This window comes from Onychomys torridus, chromosome 2 (assembly GCF_903995425.1).
Source record: "Onychomys torridus chromosome 2, mOncTor1.1, whole genome shotgun sequence".
In the NCBI taxonomy this organism is placed as follows: domain Eukaryota; kingdom Metazoa; phylum Chordata; class Mammalia; order Rodentia; family Cricetidae; genus Onychomys; species Onychomys torridus.
The window spans coordinates 11,734,110-11,752,977 of record NC_050444.1 but is presented as its reverse complement, the minus strand read 5'-3'; the positions used below and the strand labels follow the sequence as shown (position 1 = coordinate 11,752,977).

Sequence of the window (18,868 nt, the reverse complement as noted above, 5' to 3'; positions counted from 1 at the left end):
TTGTAAGCCACTGATGTGGGTGCTGGGTACTGAATATAAGAACAATATATACTCTTCAACACTGAGCTGTCTATCCAGTATGTTTTTATTTGCATATTATAGAAAAGTAAGAAAGATTTTTTTTCCCATATGGCTTAGGGAAAAATGTCTTTATGTTTATAAAAGCATAGTAAACTAAACCCCGAATACTGCTACTGAGTTTGTGGTCCCCTCCTGTCCCACAGAACTTAGCCATCTGCCCCTTATTTTGAAAAAGTGCAGTGACAGCGTATTCTGTATTGTCTTAATGATTTATGTGATTGCTTATGACATAATAATACTGGAAACCATGTTCCCCATAATAAAATGTCCCCTTCAAGAGGACGTGGGTTTGGTTTCAGCATCCACATGGTGGCTCACAGCCAGCCACAGCTCTAGTTCCAGAGGATCTGATACCCTCTTCTAACCTTCAAAAGGACCCAAGTACTTAGATGATGCACAGATGTATATGCAGACAAAATATTTGTACACATAAAATAAAATAAGTCTAAAGAAAGAATATCCTTTTAGCATGTACAATTTCAATTTTCATTTCTCTCTGAGCGATGCACTGGAAGTACTTGGTTGCCTGAAGCTGCTAGTATTCTTTTCTGTGTAGAGGCAGGTTCTGGGTAATCTGATGGAGATGGAAGTCATGAGGGTTCCCTCTCAGTAGCCACACTCAGTTTAGGACTGCAGAGGGCATTTTCTGAGTTCTGCCCGACATGCAGTGCTGATGTGGATGCATGCCTTCATCTTTCCCCTGTAACAGACGATGATTCCTGTCCCCAAGAAATCAGTGGTTTTCAGGCAGGCAGTGCCCCATATAAGGGATATTGGAGATATTTAGGGGAATAATCCTGGGACATACCTGCCTTTGCGCTGGGGCAACTGGGCATGACAGATGACTTACTGTATGAGGAACAGCCACACAGAATGAACAGTGTCCTGCTTAAGCTTCTAGAAACACCTTCTACAGAAATGTGGGCAAGTTGCCATGAGGGTGACATGTAGCAGTACATGTGACAGCTGTGGGAAGAACCCACCATGCCAGGTACTGTCCTGCTATGTTGGTAGGATGGAGAAAAGTTTCCTTTTTGCACATGGCATTTGGGGTGTGTGGTAGTTAAGGATATTTACTTATACTTGTGGAATATAGCACTCTTTTTTTTTTTTTAAGAGAAATTTGCATGTGATGGTAACTTTTTAAACAGTATTGATTTTTTTTATAGCTACCATCGACTTTTGTGAATTCTGTTTGTTTTGACCAGCAGAAGACTATTTCTAGGATAGAAGGCACACAAAGCCTGCATGATGAATGGCGCTCTGTGAGCAGCAGTTTACAGAGCAGTTTCCTGCATGAGGGCCTGTTGGCAGGCCTGTTTCCTGCCTCCTCACGCCCTGCTGGACCTCCTGAGGAGGGAGGTGGAATTGTGCTCCATTTCATCTTTTGTCTGTGATTGATGTTTCTGTGCCTCCTCTCCTCACTCATCTTCCCTCAATACTGAATGATTTTAGAGGGGTTTACTTTCTTCTGTGGCAGTTAACGTGGTTTAGGGTGATAAACTGTATAAATAGGCAATGAAATAAGATCCATCAACATCTCTGAGTTCGTTAAGTAAGTTGACATGCACTGGATCTCAAAGGCTGGGTTTTTGAGAGTGTGCTGCTGTGGGTTGGTAAGAGACATATTGCTCCACAGAATAGCCACCTACCAGCACAGGGAAAGGCAGCACCCGTGAAGGAGCTGGAGCACCATGAAGATCAGCATAACTAAAGGGATTAGGGAGCCATGCAGTAAAGAGCCACCAAAGTGGAAGAAAACAATGTCTGTCCCAGTGTCCATGACACTTGCTGAAGACTTGGGTTATGTATTGTAATGAGAGAACAATAGCCTTGACTAGTTGGAAAGTTAAAGTTTCGGACAATGGAAGATAACAGTGACAAATATCAACTGGGGCCAGTATTTTCCTTGATACGGAAAGGCAAGAACATGACGTTTTAGTCTTGCTTGTGACATTCTGTGTCTGCTACTTAGCACAGGAGGCAGGGCACGTGTGGCCATGTGGACACAAAAGTGTTCTTATGAAGACTTTTTACAAAGGGCTTGGAAGGAATGTATGTGTGCTGCCATCATATTAAAAAAAAAATAAATGGCCCAGCAGGGGTTTATTTCTGTTCAAAATTAAGATTATTTAAATATGGTAATTGAGTTTTATTAGAAACTTCTTGGTGATCAAAGTGATTATTTTGTATAATGTACTTTGAGAATTTAAGAAAAACCTGTTTCTAAAGTGATCTGTCAAATCAAATGGGTGGGAAGGTGGCATTCAACCCAGTGGTTTCTTCTTCTGTGGTGACACTTGCATTTTTCCTTCTCCAAACAGAAGCAAAGCATGGAGGACACAAGAATGGGCGGAGAGGAGGAATTTCCGGAGGCTCCTTCTTCACATGGTTCATGGTCATTGCATTGCTGGGTGTCTGGACATCTGTGGCCGTCGTGTGGTTTGACCTTGTGGATTATGAGGAAGTTCTAGGTAAGAATTAGTGTATGACCTCTCTTGGTAATCTTCACGGCTTGTTAATACCTCTCTGGTATTATTACTGACTGTAGCTTCCCGTTGATTCTTGATAAAGTGAAGGAAAGGGGTGCATTACTAAGGATGCCTGGGAGTAATGGCCTTGATTTTGACGGTTTCTTTGTAAACTATTTATTATGGTATATGGAAGCTTCCATCAAAACGAATTTTGTTAAATTCATTTTCACTGTTTTCTGTACTTGCTATTTTCTATTCAATTTTGTTAGGAGTTTTGAAAATTTTAGATCCTTTAGTGGGCTAAGACTTGAGACCTCAGTCTGTAGCCCAGGCTGGACCCTATAGTGATCCTTCTGCCATGGCTTCCAGTGTTAGGGTTACAGAAGGGAGCTGCAGTGGCTGACTTGATAAAACCTTCCTTTACCAAGGGTTTACAAGGAACGTCTGCCATGGCTGTTGAGACAGAAGTGTGTGTGCACACAGATGTGTGAGTGCTCAGGGCTAAGGCGACTGTGCTGCTGACCGTGTGGGCCGGTGTAGTGTCTCCATGCTCTTTTAGGAAGTTCCTGGGGATATTTCTAATAGCATCTCACTTTCTTCTCCTTTTTTTCCCTTCTCTTCACATAATCACTAAAGTTTTAAAATTTTTATTTAGGTCCTTATGTGGGTGTCCGCTGTGTGTGGGTACCCACAGAGGTCAGAATAGGGCAATGGATCCCTTGGAGTTGGAGTTACAGGCGTTCATGATCCACCTGATACAGATGCTTGGAACTGAACTTGGGTTTTCTGGAAGAGCAGAAAGCACTTTTAGACATCGAGCCATCTCTCCAGCCGCACTGAAGTTTTTAAAAATTATTTGTTTTATATTGACCACTTTTCATTTTCATCTGTTTTAAAAATGGAGAGAAATAGCATAAGTTAAATATTGTAAACATCGGAAAATCTACAATTCATTGGTTTTTAATATATTCATCATTTTGAACGATCATCATCATCCAATTTTAGAACGTGTCTATTACCCATTTTTCCCCAGACATTCACTCCTCCCTCAACATTTTGACTTTCTGGGATTATTTTGGGGGTTCTGAGCATAGCATAGACATGCGTGTGGCCTTTTGAGTTGCCTGCTATGCTTAGCATCATTATATGTATAAGTTCAGAGTAATACTCCATCATACGGATATACCACACTCTGTTTATCTCGTAGCCATCCCTGACAATCATTTGGTTTCACTTTTGGCAGTTATGAACTATGGCTTCCCTCTTTAATAATCCACTTAAGGGTTATTAAAGACCGGTCAGTAAGAAAAGTACACACGTGTTAATGTTGTGTTGAAGACCCACCACCTCCATTAGTCCTCCTGTGCCATCATAGATTGTTGCCATCTTTCTTAGGGGAGAGGAGAACAAGGAATAACATAGTATGTTTACATATGGTCCATCACTCACTGGTCTTTGTCTCTCATACTATCTTAAGGAAAGGTCTCCAAACAGATGAGTAAACTAAACGAATTTTAGCTTGGCATAAGCAAAAATATGATTTCATTAACTACAGCACTATGTTGCTAGGTAATATGTGTACCTTTAATATTTAATGATAAATAATCATCTTCATGTTTTTGCATGCATGCAGCCAAAGCAAAGGACTTCCGTTATAACTTATCAGAGGTACTTCAAGGTAGGCAACTGGAGATGCATTTTAAGTGTACTGCATCTGTCTCTAAGACCTCATCCTTATTCTACTGACTTAGTCATCTTCATCAAGAATGTAAGTGGCAGGACCAGCTTCCCCTTGGAAGGCTCTCAGGAAGGGTGCGGCCTTTCAAACGGCATTAAGTGCTACATTATTGATAGTCTTGACTTACAGGTTATTCCTTTCATTTTCTTAGAGGAAGGATAATGTCTTCATTGCTGCATTCTTACTGGTTTTCTTGTGTGTGTACTAAGCAGACTTTTGTAGAGCAAAACCAGAGCCAGGGAGCTGGGAATTTTGTTCTGTACCAAAATTCCTGCCTGCCCCCTTAGGCAATCTTTAATGTACTTTGAATTAAAGAACTGGAAACAGTATTTACTGCCAACCGTTTTTCATAAGAATGCTATGTTTTTGCTTTAAAGTGTTGCTGTGTACTCTGTTTTTTCCCCATAGTTTTTGTCCAATGATGAATTATAGACCATGCTGATTTTGGAATATTTTTTAGGGTATGGTCTGTATGACTCGTTTGAAGTGCTAACCCTGTAGACAGCACCCTGAAAGTGTTAGCAGAGCACAGCCAGTGTTGGGGAGGCTGAGTGACTTGGTCTCTCACTGTCCCTCTTTTAAGCCTTCCCCTGTTTTCCTTAAGTAATGGATGTCCAGTGTCTGGGATGTTTTTCAATGGGTGACCTTAAATTTTTCCTATGTCATTTCAAGAAGCCTCTAGTTTTACATACTTCCAGAACAGCCCTACCCCCCCTTAAGCTGATACATGCTTTTTTGTTGTTGTTTGTAATTTATTATTAAGTATCAAACAATTCATCCTTTACTCTATAAGGTTCTTATGCTCTCTGCTGACTTATTTATATTTTATCTTTATTTGAAGCTTAGCTTGCATTCATTGCTGATAGTTAAGTGAAGTTTTACATGTTAGAAACATCAAATTTATTCATTTGTTCAGCTGTGAGAAATGGGTTGATTTTTTTTATATGTACCTATTTTTATATAAAATATTTTGAAGAGAATAGAAAGATTATTGTGAAGTGATAGGATCAGGATATTCCCACATCTTTAGGGGAACTATTCTCTCACTTGTATGTTAGGATTTGTTAGCTGCAAACTTCTTGAATCTGTAGGTGACCCACCAGTGAGTTTCAGTAATTATTCTTATAGTTCTGCTTTGCAGGAGTAAAAAGAGAGGAAATAAGTAACATTTATGGTATCTAAAAACTACAGTGGGAAATGGTTTGTTATTAAATTTGTTTTTCTTCTTTCCTGTGTGTATCATTTCTCTCCTGTTGTAGGAAAACTAGGAGTCTATGATGCAGATGGTGATGGAGACTTTGATGTGGATGATGCAAAAGTTTTATTAGGCAAGTACATTTCTTTCCTTCTTTTTGTTAGAAGAGTTAAGATACTGAAGTCAAAAGACTATTTTTAATGTTCTTTAATGATATATGTATTATTATATATAATAAAGTACATATAAAGAAGTATAATAGTGAAATTATTATTACTTTAATAATTATCCACAGAAACTGTAAACATTTTATGGAAGTTATTTTTCAATGTAATATTTCACTTTTGTTGATATACTAAATGACCACTTTTTCATTTTGACTTTTCAAATCTCTTTTGTAAGTGAGCATGTAGTTCTTGCACATTAATTTTTAACAATTAGAGCTTCATTTGTGTTTTCAGATTTAAACATTTCATAGTATGAACTTAATGTTCAGAGATATAGATAATGCCCTCATGTGTTTTCAAATGAGGAACAGATTTTTTTAAAAGCATCATTTGGCATAATTTATTCTGACTTTCTGATGTCAGTTTCTCCATTGAGATACTGATCAGGGCCAGCTTGGCTTAACTTCCATAGTGAGACCAGATAGGGCAGCATGCTCAGCATACTATGACCATAGATGAAAATATGCATTTCTCATCTGGCATAAGCTAATTTTGAAATAAAACCATGGCAGTAAATATCTTTAATGTCCTATTCATATTTAAAATTTTACATTAAAATATGAACTAGTGGTCTTCAATCACGGTTTCCTTTCTTTGGCAGTCTTGGGCTTCTCTCTGTCTTTGTAATTACATTACCAGCTAGGTGTTTCTTAAAATAAGATTGGTATTTCCTCATTGTTTTAAAACACTCTCTTACTAGAAAGGATAGTGCTGATTTGAATACGCAGATTTTTGTGTAATATAGCCTGATATTTCTGGTTTTAAGCAGCTCATTTCCTTTTTCTTGGTATGAAGCAATATGTACTAAAGCGTCATATCAAATTATTTAGCAAAACAGTAGCTATGGCCTGATATTATATATGCACTAAGTTTAATAGCCTGCTGGCTACACTGTTGAGTGTCTTTCTGATCTTGAAGACCTGGGAAGGCGCTGTGGCAGTTAAGCAGCATTCGTAGCTAGCTGTCACTTCCTTTGCAACAGCTCTAACTGTGGAGTGTGAGCTGTCTTGTGCCTCAGCCCTGCTGTGTCTTCTCTGTGTGTAGTGGGAGTTAGTGTTTGCTGTTCACAGTGGCAGGTCCACTGTACAATTTCACGATAGCTTTTGATTGAATCTTAATGGTATCATTTTATATTTAAATCAGAACTTCAGCACATACATTAAATTCTCAGGTGACCATAGTTTTAGGCATGTGAAATAAAATCATGTACAATGTAATATGTTAGGGTGATGGAATTTTTTTTTGCTATAAGTGGTTTTATTGTTCCAAGATACTACTTTAAATGAATTCTGAATAGTGAAGCTTTTAAAAGCTAATGTCATATTAATCCTGTTATATTTTTTAATATTAATAACTTTAGTGTGTTTTGGATTAATATAAAAATTGCATATAAACATACACACACACTCACATACACACTGAAATTGTAGACCCAAAGTGTATACTGCCTCAGCGGGCTTCTGTACAGTTAGGATAGTCATTTGGAATGGAAACTGTGTGCCTTCACATGGGGTTTTACACTTTCACTAATGGCTATATGTTTGTGTACTTACCTACCACCCAAAATGAAAAATCCACGACAGAGTTATAACTAGACCATCAACTTGTTTTGGATTCTAAGAGGTATTTTAAGCTGTTTTTTTTTTTTTTTTTTTTTTTTTTTTTAAACACTTTAAGATGTTAGTTAACTTTAACCCTGGGATTATGTTAACGATGTTAACTTTAACATGCCATTTATAGGTAGACAGAAATGGTGTGAGCAGCTGTTCCTAGGCGAGTGTGTCAGGAGGTAGAGCCCTGTGTGGGAGACCTCCTACTGAAGCTGTGCTCTGTACAGGTCTCAGCTCTTACTTGGCTTATGACTTAATAAAGATGACCCCCCAGGCTGTTGTCACTGTCACCATACAGCTTTAGCTCTGCTGGGCTTAGATGAGGGAACTAAAGCTCGGCTGTGCTTCAGTTCCTTGCAGGTGTGTCTACAAAGACAGAACCTGGTCCAGTGTTGAGATGCTCTGTGTGATGGGGGAGCGGTTACAGGGCATGCATTGCTAAGAGACCAATCCTGCTTTCTTTCCTATTGGATAGTTAGATGAATGCAGGAAGCCAGGGTTGGGGGGGGAGAGGAAGGCTGACGTTGTAAAGAGGCACAGAAATGTATGCGTTAAACTTCCACAGACTTGGCATTGATTTCCTATGTTCTCTCCCCCCTGCCCCCGCCATTTGAAGTCTAAATCTAAATCATAGCAATTTGTGGAAATATACATGTTGCTTTCCTTTCATATTTTAAGCAACACTCCCCCTCACCCCGTGAATTATAAGTACAAAAGTATGAGTAAATCAAAACCAATAGCTGTTACTGATTTTACTAATTCTCAGTCTCCTGATATACTTTGAAAATGTGCAAATCCTGCCTTTGGAAATAGGAAATTATAACTTCCTAGTCTTGAGGCCAAATTGTTTAAAATGCAAATGATTTTGGTTTCAGTTTCTTAATGAAACTTACATACATGCATCTATGCAACAACATTAAAAAGAGGCACTGAATTTGAAAGACAGCAAGAGGGTGGGCCAGCAATGGGAGGCCTTGGAGGGAAGAGAGGGAAGGGAAAAATCATGTAATTGTATCTTAATCTTAAAAAAAAAAAAAAAAAAGAGTGTTTCCCACACACTGTCAATGGGAAATGGTCCCAGGACTCAGTGCTGAGGGAAACGCTTTCAGCACCCTCACTTGAGGATGCATGCCTGCCCTTTGTCCTACAGCCAGCACCCAGCAGGTGTAGTGCAGCGCCAAGGGAAGCAGTTCCTGTGCATGTGCTAAGTGTAGACTGGAAAGAGATATGAGGCCATAGTGAGGAGCATGGAACTCACCCAGCATTTAATGCACTCACCCTACTGTTGGTTTGGGGTGACTTTTAGGTTCAGAAAAATGACGTGCCCAGAATAGTTTTCTCTTCAGATTGGTATATATATTCCTCTTCTAAGAACTATAGATACAGAGCTTTGGAGATGGATTAGTTGGTCAACTTCATGCACAAACATGAGAACCTGAGTGTGGATCCGTGCAGAAGCTCATTCCTCATCAGGAGGTGGAAACAGGAAAATCCCCCAGGGTTTGCTGTCCAGCTCCTCTAGCGTAGCTGGTGGTCTCCTTGTTTCATGAGAGACTCTGTGCTGGGTCCCTCTGAACCTGCCTGGACTCTTACATCTAATGCAAAATCACTGAACCTCAAGGGCCAGGCTCAGTACCAAGTCATGAAGAAGATGCTTGACATACTCTTCAGACTACCACATATGTGCACAAGCATATACATACACATACACCACCCACACAACTACAAGCTGCTTGGGTCACTGTCCAGATATCTGTTGCTCAGTTCCACCTGCCATACTGAAGCACAGACGTTTTCTATTTTATATGTAGTAATGTGAAGCACTTAGAGCACATTGGAAAACAAAATAAAACTGTTTTCTCTAAATATACAGTGGTAGTATTTCAGTTGGGGAGAAGAATCTTTCTCACAGTTCTTGGGTGGAAACGGAGATCTTTGTTAATAGCGTTTGGAGGCTTAAGTTCCATAAAAAACACCTGGAGCTTGTCAAACATAATTACCTACCAGCTTCAATTTGTGCCCCCCCCCCCCCCCCGAAACTGACAGGGTCTAGTTCTTCTGTTGACAAATGCAGAGATGTTCACTGTAATCTTTCTGACTTTAGCTAGCTAGCGTTGTTCCGTTATCTCCTGTGTGTCAGTCTGTTTAGCTGGTAGTTGGGCTACATGGAGAAATTGTGTGTTGAAAAGCCTGAAATGACCAGGCCTTGGTTACAAAGGCTGCAAGGTTCTGAGGTTCATATTCCTCCTGTTGTAACTGCCATCTGCCTTTCTTCCTCAGATTGCTGGGCTGTTCAATGTGTAGTGCACTGATTTGATATCTCAAGAGTCTTTCCCTTCCCCTGGCCATTTCCCTGCTGGAGAGAAACATGATGATTTACATATTGATTTCATCTATTCGGGGTCCGTTTGGCAGCAGGGCTTAGAAAACAGCAGACATCAGGAGTCTTTGCAGTAAGAGCTCCTCCTCAAGGCTGAGGGGAAGAGCAGTTAGGGATGTCCCCCTGAAGCTGGCTTCCAGGGCCTTCCGCAGAGGCCTTAGAGGCCTTAGAGGCAGGCGGAAAGGATGATTAGCTGCTGGTTTTAACTACTGAGCAGACTTAGAGGGCCGTGTGTCAGTGGTAAAAGTGCTATTCCACTAACCAATTTAGGAGTTTGATAGACATTACATACATAGTTGAGTGTCTGGATGCTCAGCTGAGATGCTGCAGACTCCAAGCCCAGTGGCTTGCTTGCTCAGAGCACCCACAGTTTACTCCAGGGCGGATGATCAGCTGATCATCACTGAGCTGTTTGGAGGTTTGTTCTCTGGTATTTCTGTTCACTCTTCCTATCACTGTCTACAGAGTTTGGTGACACATTTTTACCAGTTTTGACACCTGAGGCTCTTGTGGGAAAGAGGCAAAACTGAGGAGCTGGGAGGAGAGTGAGGTTGGTGGGATAGATGGAGACTCGATTTCAAGGTGTGCGTCTTAACTGATTTCTTTACTTTCTACATTACCCTTCCGTAAATCTGTGACCACCATGCACCTCCCTTTTAAGATCGCTCTGCCTAAGCTTAACCTTTTCCACCTAACTGGTCTTCTCGTTTTCTCTTTCTCTCTTCCTTTATTCTTATGTAGGCCTGACCAAAGATGGCAGTAATGAAAATATTGATTCTCTTGAGGAAGTCCTTAATATTTTAGCCGAGGAAAGTTCAGATTGGTTTTATGGTTTCCTCTCATTTCTCTATGATATAATGACTCCTTTTGAAATGCTAGAAGAAGAAGAAGAGGAAAGCGACCCTGCAGATGGTGTTGATGGTACGTCGCAGAATGAAGGGGTTCAGGGAAAGACCTGTGTCATTTTGGATTTGCATAATCAGTAACTTCAGGGAATAAAGTCACTGGGTTGGAATGGAGCAGCCTCCTCCTCTCTCTTTGCTTATGCAGGGCTCAACATGTGGAGCAGTTGTGACGTCATGATAAATGTCAACCATGTGATCCTGCCCAGTCCAGCTACTTAGCTAGTCCCTCGCTTGGCTCCTTCCATGCCTTGGAAGGAAGTGGCTTTCCTCATGCCTGTAGCTGTTTACAGAGTGCATTGGAAGTGATGTCCTTAGCATAATTGGTTTCTGTATCATTTGATTTCCACTTCTGTATTCACTAAACTAAACTGGGAATTGCGTTGTAGTTGACCCTTGACGCCTGGCTTCCTAACACTCAATGGTAATTCTAAGGGGAGTGATTCTCAGACTCTTCCTGGCATGACTAACAACGTTAAATGCTTCTCTGTTGATCTTTAACTTGCCTGCTGTGTAGTGATGGCTCTTTAAGAAGCTGCTACATTTTAATCTGTAATTTGTTTAAGTTAATTGACTTGTGATATAAGTTCCTACAAACTTATTAAAGTTCTGTATTAATGGTGCTTTTAATATAATTTGAAAATAATCCCATGTTTTTGCCTTAGAGTAGTGAAGTTTCTGAATTTAGATACTAACAGGTCTGAATATGTCTATTTCTGAAATCAGAATTTATTTTAAAGTTCATTTTCAAATATACATCCAGAGAAGGTATTTGTAATTTTTTTAGGTAGGCCTATTATAAGAAGGGAACGTGTGAATGTGCATCTTGCATTATGTTGTACATATTAAAACTATTTATCCTGAATTAGTCTTTTTCCATTTCCTGTCGTTAACTTATTAGCTGTTGATTTCAGGGCTAGGTATAATATAATGCTTAGATGTATAAATTAAATTTATTGAAGTGGTCATTCATTTTTAAGAGAAATCTTTTTCCCACTAAGAATGTAGCAATAACATTGACTTAGCTTTTGAAAACTGTTTGCTTCATTAATGCAGAAGCAGTTAATTAGCTGCATATGGATCCATTGCTGGAAACGACTTCCTTGTTTCCCAGTGACCTCCCTTATGACGGGAATAGAGTGCCACCTGAGATACTCACTCTTGCTGCTCTGGGAGGGACTGTCAGGGTGGTTAGCTCCCTCTGGGAATCTCTAAAATTTGGCTCAGCGTTGGGTCCTCATGCATTTAAAACTAGAATACACTAGTGTTTTAGACAGTTTAATTTAAGTATCATTTTCAAATATTCTTTGTTTTTATATATTTACTTTCAAGTAAGTAGCTCACCCCTTTGTTCTGGGGATAATGTGGCACCTTTTATTTCATGGTTATGAAATGCTGTCTAAAGTTAGTTCCTGGAATCAGAACACAGGGATTCGCTGTCTCCTAACCATATCTACTTTTATATGTGGTTACATGTGCCATTCATGGACCGTGATTTCTCAAAGCTTAAATGGTTGTTGAAACTAGTTTTTTTCATTTTTGTGTTCAAGCAGTACATTTTACTATGTTAGTGTAGTCTTGGTCAGAAGCATTTGATACTCAAGTATATAAGCACTTCAATTAACATTCAGCAAAGTAGTAAAATGAGTATTCTTTAATAATCTTTCTCAAGACCATGTCTTAATCCACTTTGAATTTGAACATTGTGAAATAATCAAAAGTTATTAGTTTTAAATTCACAATTTTAGGTCCTACACTTAATGAAAGTCACTGATTCATATTGCTGAGAATTGTTTTTCAAACCAATTTTGTTCTTGTGTAATGACTACTAACTATGTTACAGTGTTTAGTCAGAAGTGAATAATTAAATTTCTGTGTTAAAAATGTTTGTGATTAATTTCTCATCAGGTTTTGTATTGTCATGATACTAATGCACATTTTATGTACAGAAATTAATTATGCCCAATTTCCCAATTGTGAAACGAGTGTGTGACATGGTAACATCTTGACAATTTAATACCACCTTTAGTCATTCCATTTGAGAAGCTTTCAGTGATGATAAATACAGGTAGCTGATGAACCCCTTACTTCTGTGACTTCCTTCAACTTGTATCTAAGGCTCTTTGAGTGTGTGTATGATAAAGAATAAAATTATTGGCAAAAATGTGGTGTAAAGAAAATAACTTCTCAAGTGTTATTGATTACATGTATCTAAGTTGTGATTGTCTAAGGCTCTACTTTATAATTTTGTTTCATGAGATATTGTCTTAGTTTATTTCTTAAACTTATGGCCTTACTTTGAAAGGCATCTTTGTATTCTGTATATTTGAGTTTTTATATTAGTTACAGAGTTGTAAATTACTATATTCACTCAGCTTTTTTAGTTTTGATCACCTAAAAAAACTGGCTTGTGCTGTGCAGTCCATGTAGCATGGGCTCCAAAGTGCTTGTTCCTGGGGGTGGGGGGCTGGAGATTCCCTTGTCCTTTGGCTACTTTCGCAGGGCTCTTCTCTTCCTTGGAATGGGAGTGATGGGAGGAAGCACCTGCAGGAGTGTTTTCTAGGAGCTGACTTTACTAACTCAGAAGCCTGGCTGTCAGTGTGCTGCTGTATGGATCCTGCTGCAGAAGCCACATGGAATGGAGTGCTAGCTTGAGTCTTTTTCTCTACAAATGGCTCCCTGCCTTGCACAGCCCCATCCAGACATGTAAGATAAGTCTTTTCTGTGTTTGAACCCTGATTGGCTTGTACTGATCCTTAGGTGTTCTGACTACACTGTTTCCTCAGCCCTTTTAATATTGGCAACTTTGAAGAACCACAGAAGTAGATACAGGCGCAGCCCTGCTGTTGACCTCATTGCAGAGCAGTGCCTCATGGGGATTGGTATTCACAGCCCACGATAAAATGTAAAACAAGCTGTCTGTGGAGTGAGCTTTGGAATTTCCTTTAGTCATGATGTATGTTGGAACACTGAACAAGGAATTCAGTGACTCTATGTTCATGCATGTTGGTTGGTAGGACCAGCATGCCATATTTTTCTTATATTTGCTGAAGTAAACCTGTCATACCCTCAGGTATTTACCAGCTAGATTGAGGACTACTTGGATCTAGCAGGTGGGTCTTTGGCTCTATTTGACACTTCTTTGCTGAGTCCAACATGTGATATCCATTATTTCAAATCACATCACTTGCTGATGTTAGTCCCATGACTAATGTGGAGGAGCCTGGGGTGTTTCCATTGTGTACTAAAAACACTGAAGGTTCTTCTTTTCAAAATAGAAATAATAATGAAAGTTTTTTTGTACCTCCCCCCCACCAAGAGAAAAGGCGGATATCTCTGTGAGTTCGAGGCCAGCCTGGTCTCCAAAGCGAGTTCCAGGAAAGGTGCAAAGCTACACAGAGAAACCCTGTCTCAACCCCCCCCCCCCAAAAAGAGAGAGAGAGAGAGAGAGAGAGAGAGAGAGAGAGAGAGAGAGAGAGAGAGAAATGGCATTTTGAAATTTTCTCAGTGGCTTGGCAATGCTAACACAGGTCCTCAGGCGGTCTTCTCACTTCGCTCACCAGTGTGCTTATGTTACCTCTGTCTGTCACTTAGCTCTGTGTCTTCACTCCCTGCTTTCACTCATCTTAGGAGTTGGTGAGGTGACTGCTTTCTTCACTGGCAGATTTCTTAAGAAGGAAACTGGTGTAAAGTCTGTGCATGCATTTCTCCAAGACAGAGTTGGGTAGTCCTATCTACTGACCCATTAGATATACCTCAAAACTCTGGTTTTGCGTATTCCAAATTGGGAAGTGTTCTGTGTAGGAAGGGGAGGGTGAGAATCTGAGACTCACGGTGGTCAGTCTCTTCAGGGACAGTGGGAATGATCAGGTGACCTCCGTGGGAAGGACAGGTACCTGTAGTCTGAAGGAGCTACTTGGATGTCTTAATAGAGCCAGCCTTCTAAAGTCCTGTTTTCTGCATGTGGTAAAACCACGGAGCCAACTTTTGGCTTAATTGTTCACACATATTAATGTCATAGCACACATTACATTTTGAAAATGTGTTTGTAGTAATACCTCTGTGGCAGTTGCCAAAAGAGGGTAAATTGGGCAGTTCTAAGTGAAGAATGTAAGACATTATTTTCTTTCAAATTTCTGTTCAAGAATTCCCAGTTATTAGATGTGTTAATGACAGTCACCTTAAACAACACACAGACTAATGACTGGGGTGGGGGTGGGGGAGGGGGAATGTGGACCACCTTTTGTTTTTGTTTTGTTTTGTTTTGTTTTACATTCTCTTAATGTTTCCATTTGACTTCCTTAAATGACATCCAGACGGACTACCAGTAGCAAGAGGTTTTCTTTCCTGCTTTGGAAGAATTTTCTCATCAGTGCTTGGAAACTGTTTACACTGTAGTAAAGGGCAGTTATCAAAGCTTTTATTGTTTCACAGAATTCTCTTTGTCCCTGGGGGCACTGACCTTGGTAGTAAAAAGAAAAGCTGGTGTGTTTGTTGATGTTTCACACTGTGAGTCCACAGCAGTCTAAGGCAGTCCAAGCCAGAGTCCTGGAACTGCTGATCCTGTGGCCTTGTTGCTTACTCTACTTCCTGTACTAGTGTCCTAAGCATCATCCAAGCTTGCCTGCCCTCCAGGCTCTTTGTACTCCAACCCGTCATTAGCGTTTCTTCCCATCCTAGAATTTCTTTCTAGCCATTGTGTCTCCTGCACGTTCTGTAGTAGGCTGCTTCCAAAGCAGCCTTTCCTTAGTCTGCCCCAGGCTCCTTCCTCCCTGTCACTCTCCAGTAGTCCAGCTGCCCCTTCCTTGAAGCTTTTCCTGCTCCTCCCCATCTTCACAGCGCACAGGTTCAGCCAAATACTTCCAGCTGTGTTCCTTGTCTCCTTCTGGTCTCTGGAATTGCCTGTTGCAACACTTTCCCTGATGCATTAGGGGAGACCCGCCTGAGCAAGCTGGGTCTCGGGGGCTGCCTTTCTTTCTTAGTGCCATTGCCCTTTCTAGAAAACTCCACCTAAAGAGGCTCAGATGACAGGAACCAACATCAATCAGTATGATAGTTGTCCTAATCTTTTCATGTAAAAAAATCCCTTCAAAGTCATAGGCTTGTCTGTGTGTGAGTGTGTGTGTGTGTGTGTGTGTGTGTGTGTGTGTGTGTGTGTATGAGTGTGGTGTGTGTGTATGAGTGTCTGGTGTGTGTGTGTAGCTCAGAAAAGTCGTTTAGATGGATGCCTAGAGATGTATGTGGTTGTACTTGGATGGTTCTTTAGCTTTGAGGCCTTTCACCAGCTCTAAAGTTTTAAGTGCAGTGCTCTTTCTTAAGATTTTACTGCCCTGACATGAATCCAGCATTCTTGATTGTTGGTGATTAAGATTTAACTCTGGCTTTTCATCAGTGTAGCTCATTTGGGCTCTAATGAATGGGTATGGGGAGTAGATTGTCTGGTTGTCCCCTCTCTTTCCACCCCCTTACGTTTTAGTGGGAGCCTGTGCTGCCATGGAAACAGTATGCGGCATTGGAAGAGGGCATCTACAGTCCTAGACTGTAGAAGCTATTGTCTGTTTATACATTAGAAAGCGCTCACGTATGTAAAGGTTAGTGTTACAGAAGTAGGTTTAGTATTTTATTCTGAATTAACTAAACTTGTTAAGCAGTCCTCCTTGGCAGTATTTATTATAGTGGTACACTGTTATTGATTATGTTTCAAAGAATCAAGTTCTGCCTTTGGAAAGTAACTGTTGTCTGCTGCTGCGATCAGTCTGGTCTCCTGTGTGTGACAGCCACAGTCACAGAGAGCAGTTAGCTAATCACTCCTCCCTCCCTCCCTCCCTCCCTCCACTCATCTTTCCCCCCCTACCTCCATCCTTTTTCTTCTGACTGAAGCCAGTGGTGTGGTAGTCTCAGATTTCCCCTCTCCAGAGCAATGACCATTCTCAGCTGGGCTATCTCATTTGATGGACACAGTTGACTGCAAGCAGAAAAAGAGGAGGAAGTTAAGAATGGAGGGAGTGAACAACAAAACCAACATAAGAACACCTCGTTCCAGACATGGAGTGGTTGGAGTTTGGGGAAACAGGATGGATACTGTAGTGTTTAGTATGGGTAAATCGCATGGTTTAGGGGCTTCTGCATGATACTTCCCTGATTTAGCTGTTGGGTAATCAGTTGTAAAAACCTCCCCCTCCCATGGTAAGAACTGTGTCTCCTACTTGATATGCCACTTTAGAAAGCTTGCCAACATGTGCATATAAAATAACATTTATGTGAGTGGGAAATAGAAAAGGAAAATCAATTGAGATGTAAGTACATTCCTGTTGGAAGAGAGTATGCTGAAAGCATATGGTATTGATGTTTGTTATAGGGTTAAAAAGAAACCCATTATCATAACTTTGATTTTCCAAGAGTGAAAGTAGAAAGTGGTTGTAAAAATTTTATTTAGAGTAACAAGTTAATATGACTCACATAATAATGTATTGTTTGCTTATGTAACTTTAAAACATTAAATTTGAAATGATAGAGAAAAACAATGCTTGTTCAAAGATTAAAATTGTACCAGAATAGCTGTTGTGGATAGCAGTGGTGATGTCATAGGGGAGTGGATCTTCTGTGTCTTGAGAAGTCTTCTGCCTGTAGAGAGAGCCATGGCAGTGTCAAAGCCAGAAGAGTCTCAACCTTTGCAGTTAGGATGCTATCTGGTCCATAGGTTCGTTAGAATTCCTTCCTCTTAAGACTGTTTTAATGACTGATGTTTGTTTACTGTCCTCTGAATGGTAGATGTAAGTACTTTAATTTGTTTCATAGAAACATCAGTTTAGACTAATTTATAGGTACTGATTTTTAATTTCCTCAACGTTTTGTCTTCCTAACCTCTTTTTATCTTGTAAATATCAACAGAAGGACCTGGTGGGTTAGCCAAGAGGAAAACTAAGGCTAAAGGTATTATTTTCTATTTTTTCAACCAGCCTCTAGTGAATCAACTTCATGCTTGATTGTGCATGATGTTCCTGATGGAAAAGCAGCCACAGTTAATAATATCGCTTTTTGATTTGGGCGTTTTGTGTTATGAATAGCTTTTTGAAGACTAAATTGAAGACTTTTGCTTTCTCTAGCTAGCCTGCAATTGTAATTAATTTCCTTTTCATGTTATCAGATCTTTCTAATATCCTGTAGATTAAGAGTATCAAAATAGCTGACTACATTTGTTGGAATGCGCCTATTAAATTTATATATGCACATTTTACCTTGCTTCCTAAAATCTGTCATGGTCTGAATTTTTAAAATTAATGTATAATGATGAATCCATCAGCGATTGATTTAATTTCTTCTTAGGCTACGAGGATACTGTCCTAAAATACAGTAAAAGATAGTGTGATCTAATAATAAAAGTTAGGTTTATAACATAGAGCACTGAGTTATTGGTGTAGAATTTGCTGTGTTTGATATTCTAATGCATTAAAATTGCTATATCTGTGTACTGTTATATGTAGACTAACATTGCATCATTACTGCCTGTATATCTTTACTTGTAAACCCTGATGTACTTTAAGAAGAAAGGGCATGGAAGATATGCATGTTTTTTTTTTTCTTTTTTTTTTTTTTAAATATTTGGACAGTTTTTGCGTGCAAGTGCTTGGCATATTTGTAATCTTTTTGTGTGTTCTAAGTCATTGATATATAAGACTTTTGCTACAGGATATGCAGGATTTTAAATTTACATTTTCAAATGAGGATGAGGATAAGGAAATTTTAGCTTTTAAAACAACTCCCAAGAAGGAAATAATTTTTATCATTTTATTCTCATATAAGCAATGTTAAACTAAATTGCCAGTAAATTATAATTTTACCTCCTAATCTCTAAAGACAATGTAAGCATTAAAGGTTTAATTTTTTAAAAATACAGTACAGAATAAGGCCTGATAGCAGCGTGCAGGCATTTTACTGTTTGCCATGCATTTTACTGTTTGCCATGGTATTTTCTGTTGCTCTGTGAAGTGAGATGCAGACTTCCGGGTGGTTCTGTATGAATTTCAATCTGTATTTTTAGAGTTCAATGAAATTTTTGTTAATGGAAACTCCAGATAGACTGTCTAAAGAGATAATGTCTTTTGTGAGCACCACACATCCAGAGTTCACCTTGGATGCCTTTTGTATTATATGAATTTCAGATAAATTTGTTAGGGCAGATATCTTTCACATTTTATTATTTAGATCTTTCATTTTATTTGTGACTGCTTAAATGCTGATTATATAGCAAGAACCTTGTA

General features: G+C 39.5%; 1 protein-coding gene across 5 annotated transcripts in view; it reads left to right on the top strand.

Moving 5' to 3' along the window:
- Positions 1 to 18,868, top strand: part of Asph (aspartate beta-hydroxylase) — a 219,963-nt gene that overhangs the window by 39,421 nt on the left and 161,674 nt on the right. For 2 of the 5 annotated variants that reach the window (XM_036178440.1, XM_036178437.1), the window contains exons 2-4: positions 2,406 to 2,555; positions 4,189 to 4,233; positions 5,553 to 5,621. In XM_036178440.1, coding sequence (XP_036034333.1) covers positions 2,406 to 2,555; positions 4,189 to 4,233; positions 5,553 to 5,621 — 264 coding nt within the window. Of the gene's footprint in view, positions 1 to 2,405; positions 2,556 to 4,188; positions 4,234 to 5,552; positions 5,622 to 10,446; positions 10,824 to 17,498; positions 17,541 to 18,868 lie in introns of those variants that run through there. The other 3 variants (XM_036178441.1, XM_036178442.1, XM_036178438.1) reach the window with 3 other exon arrangements.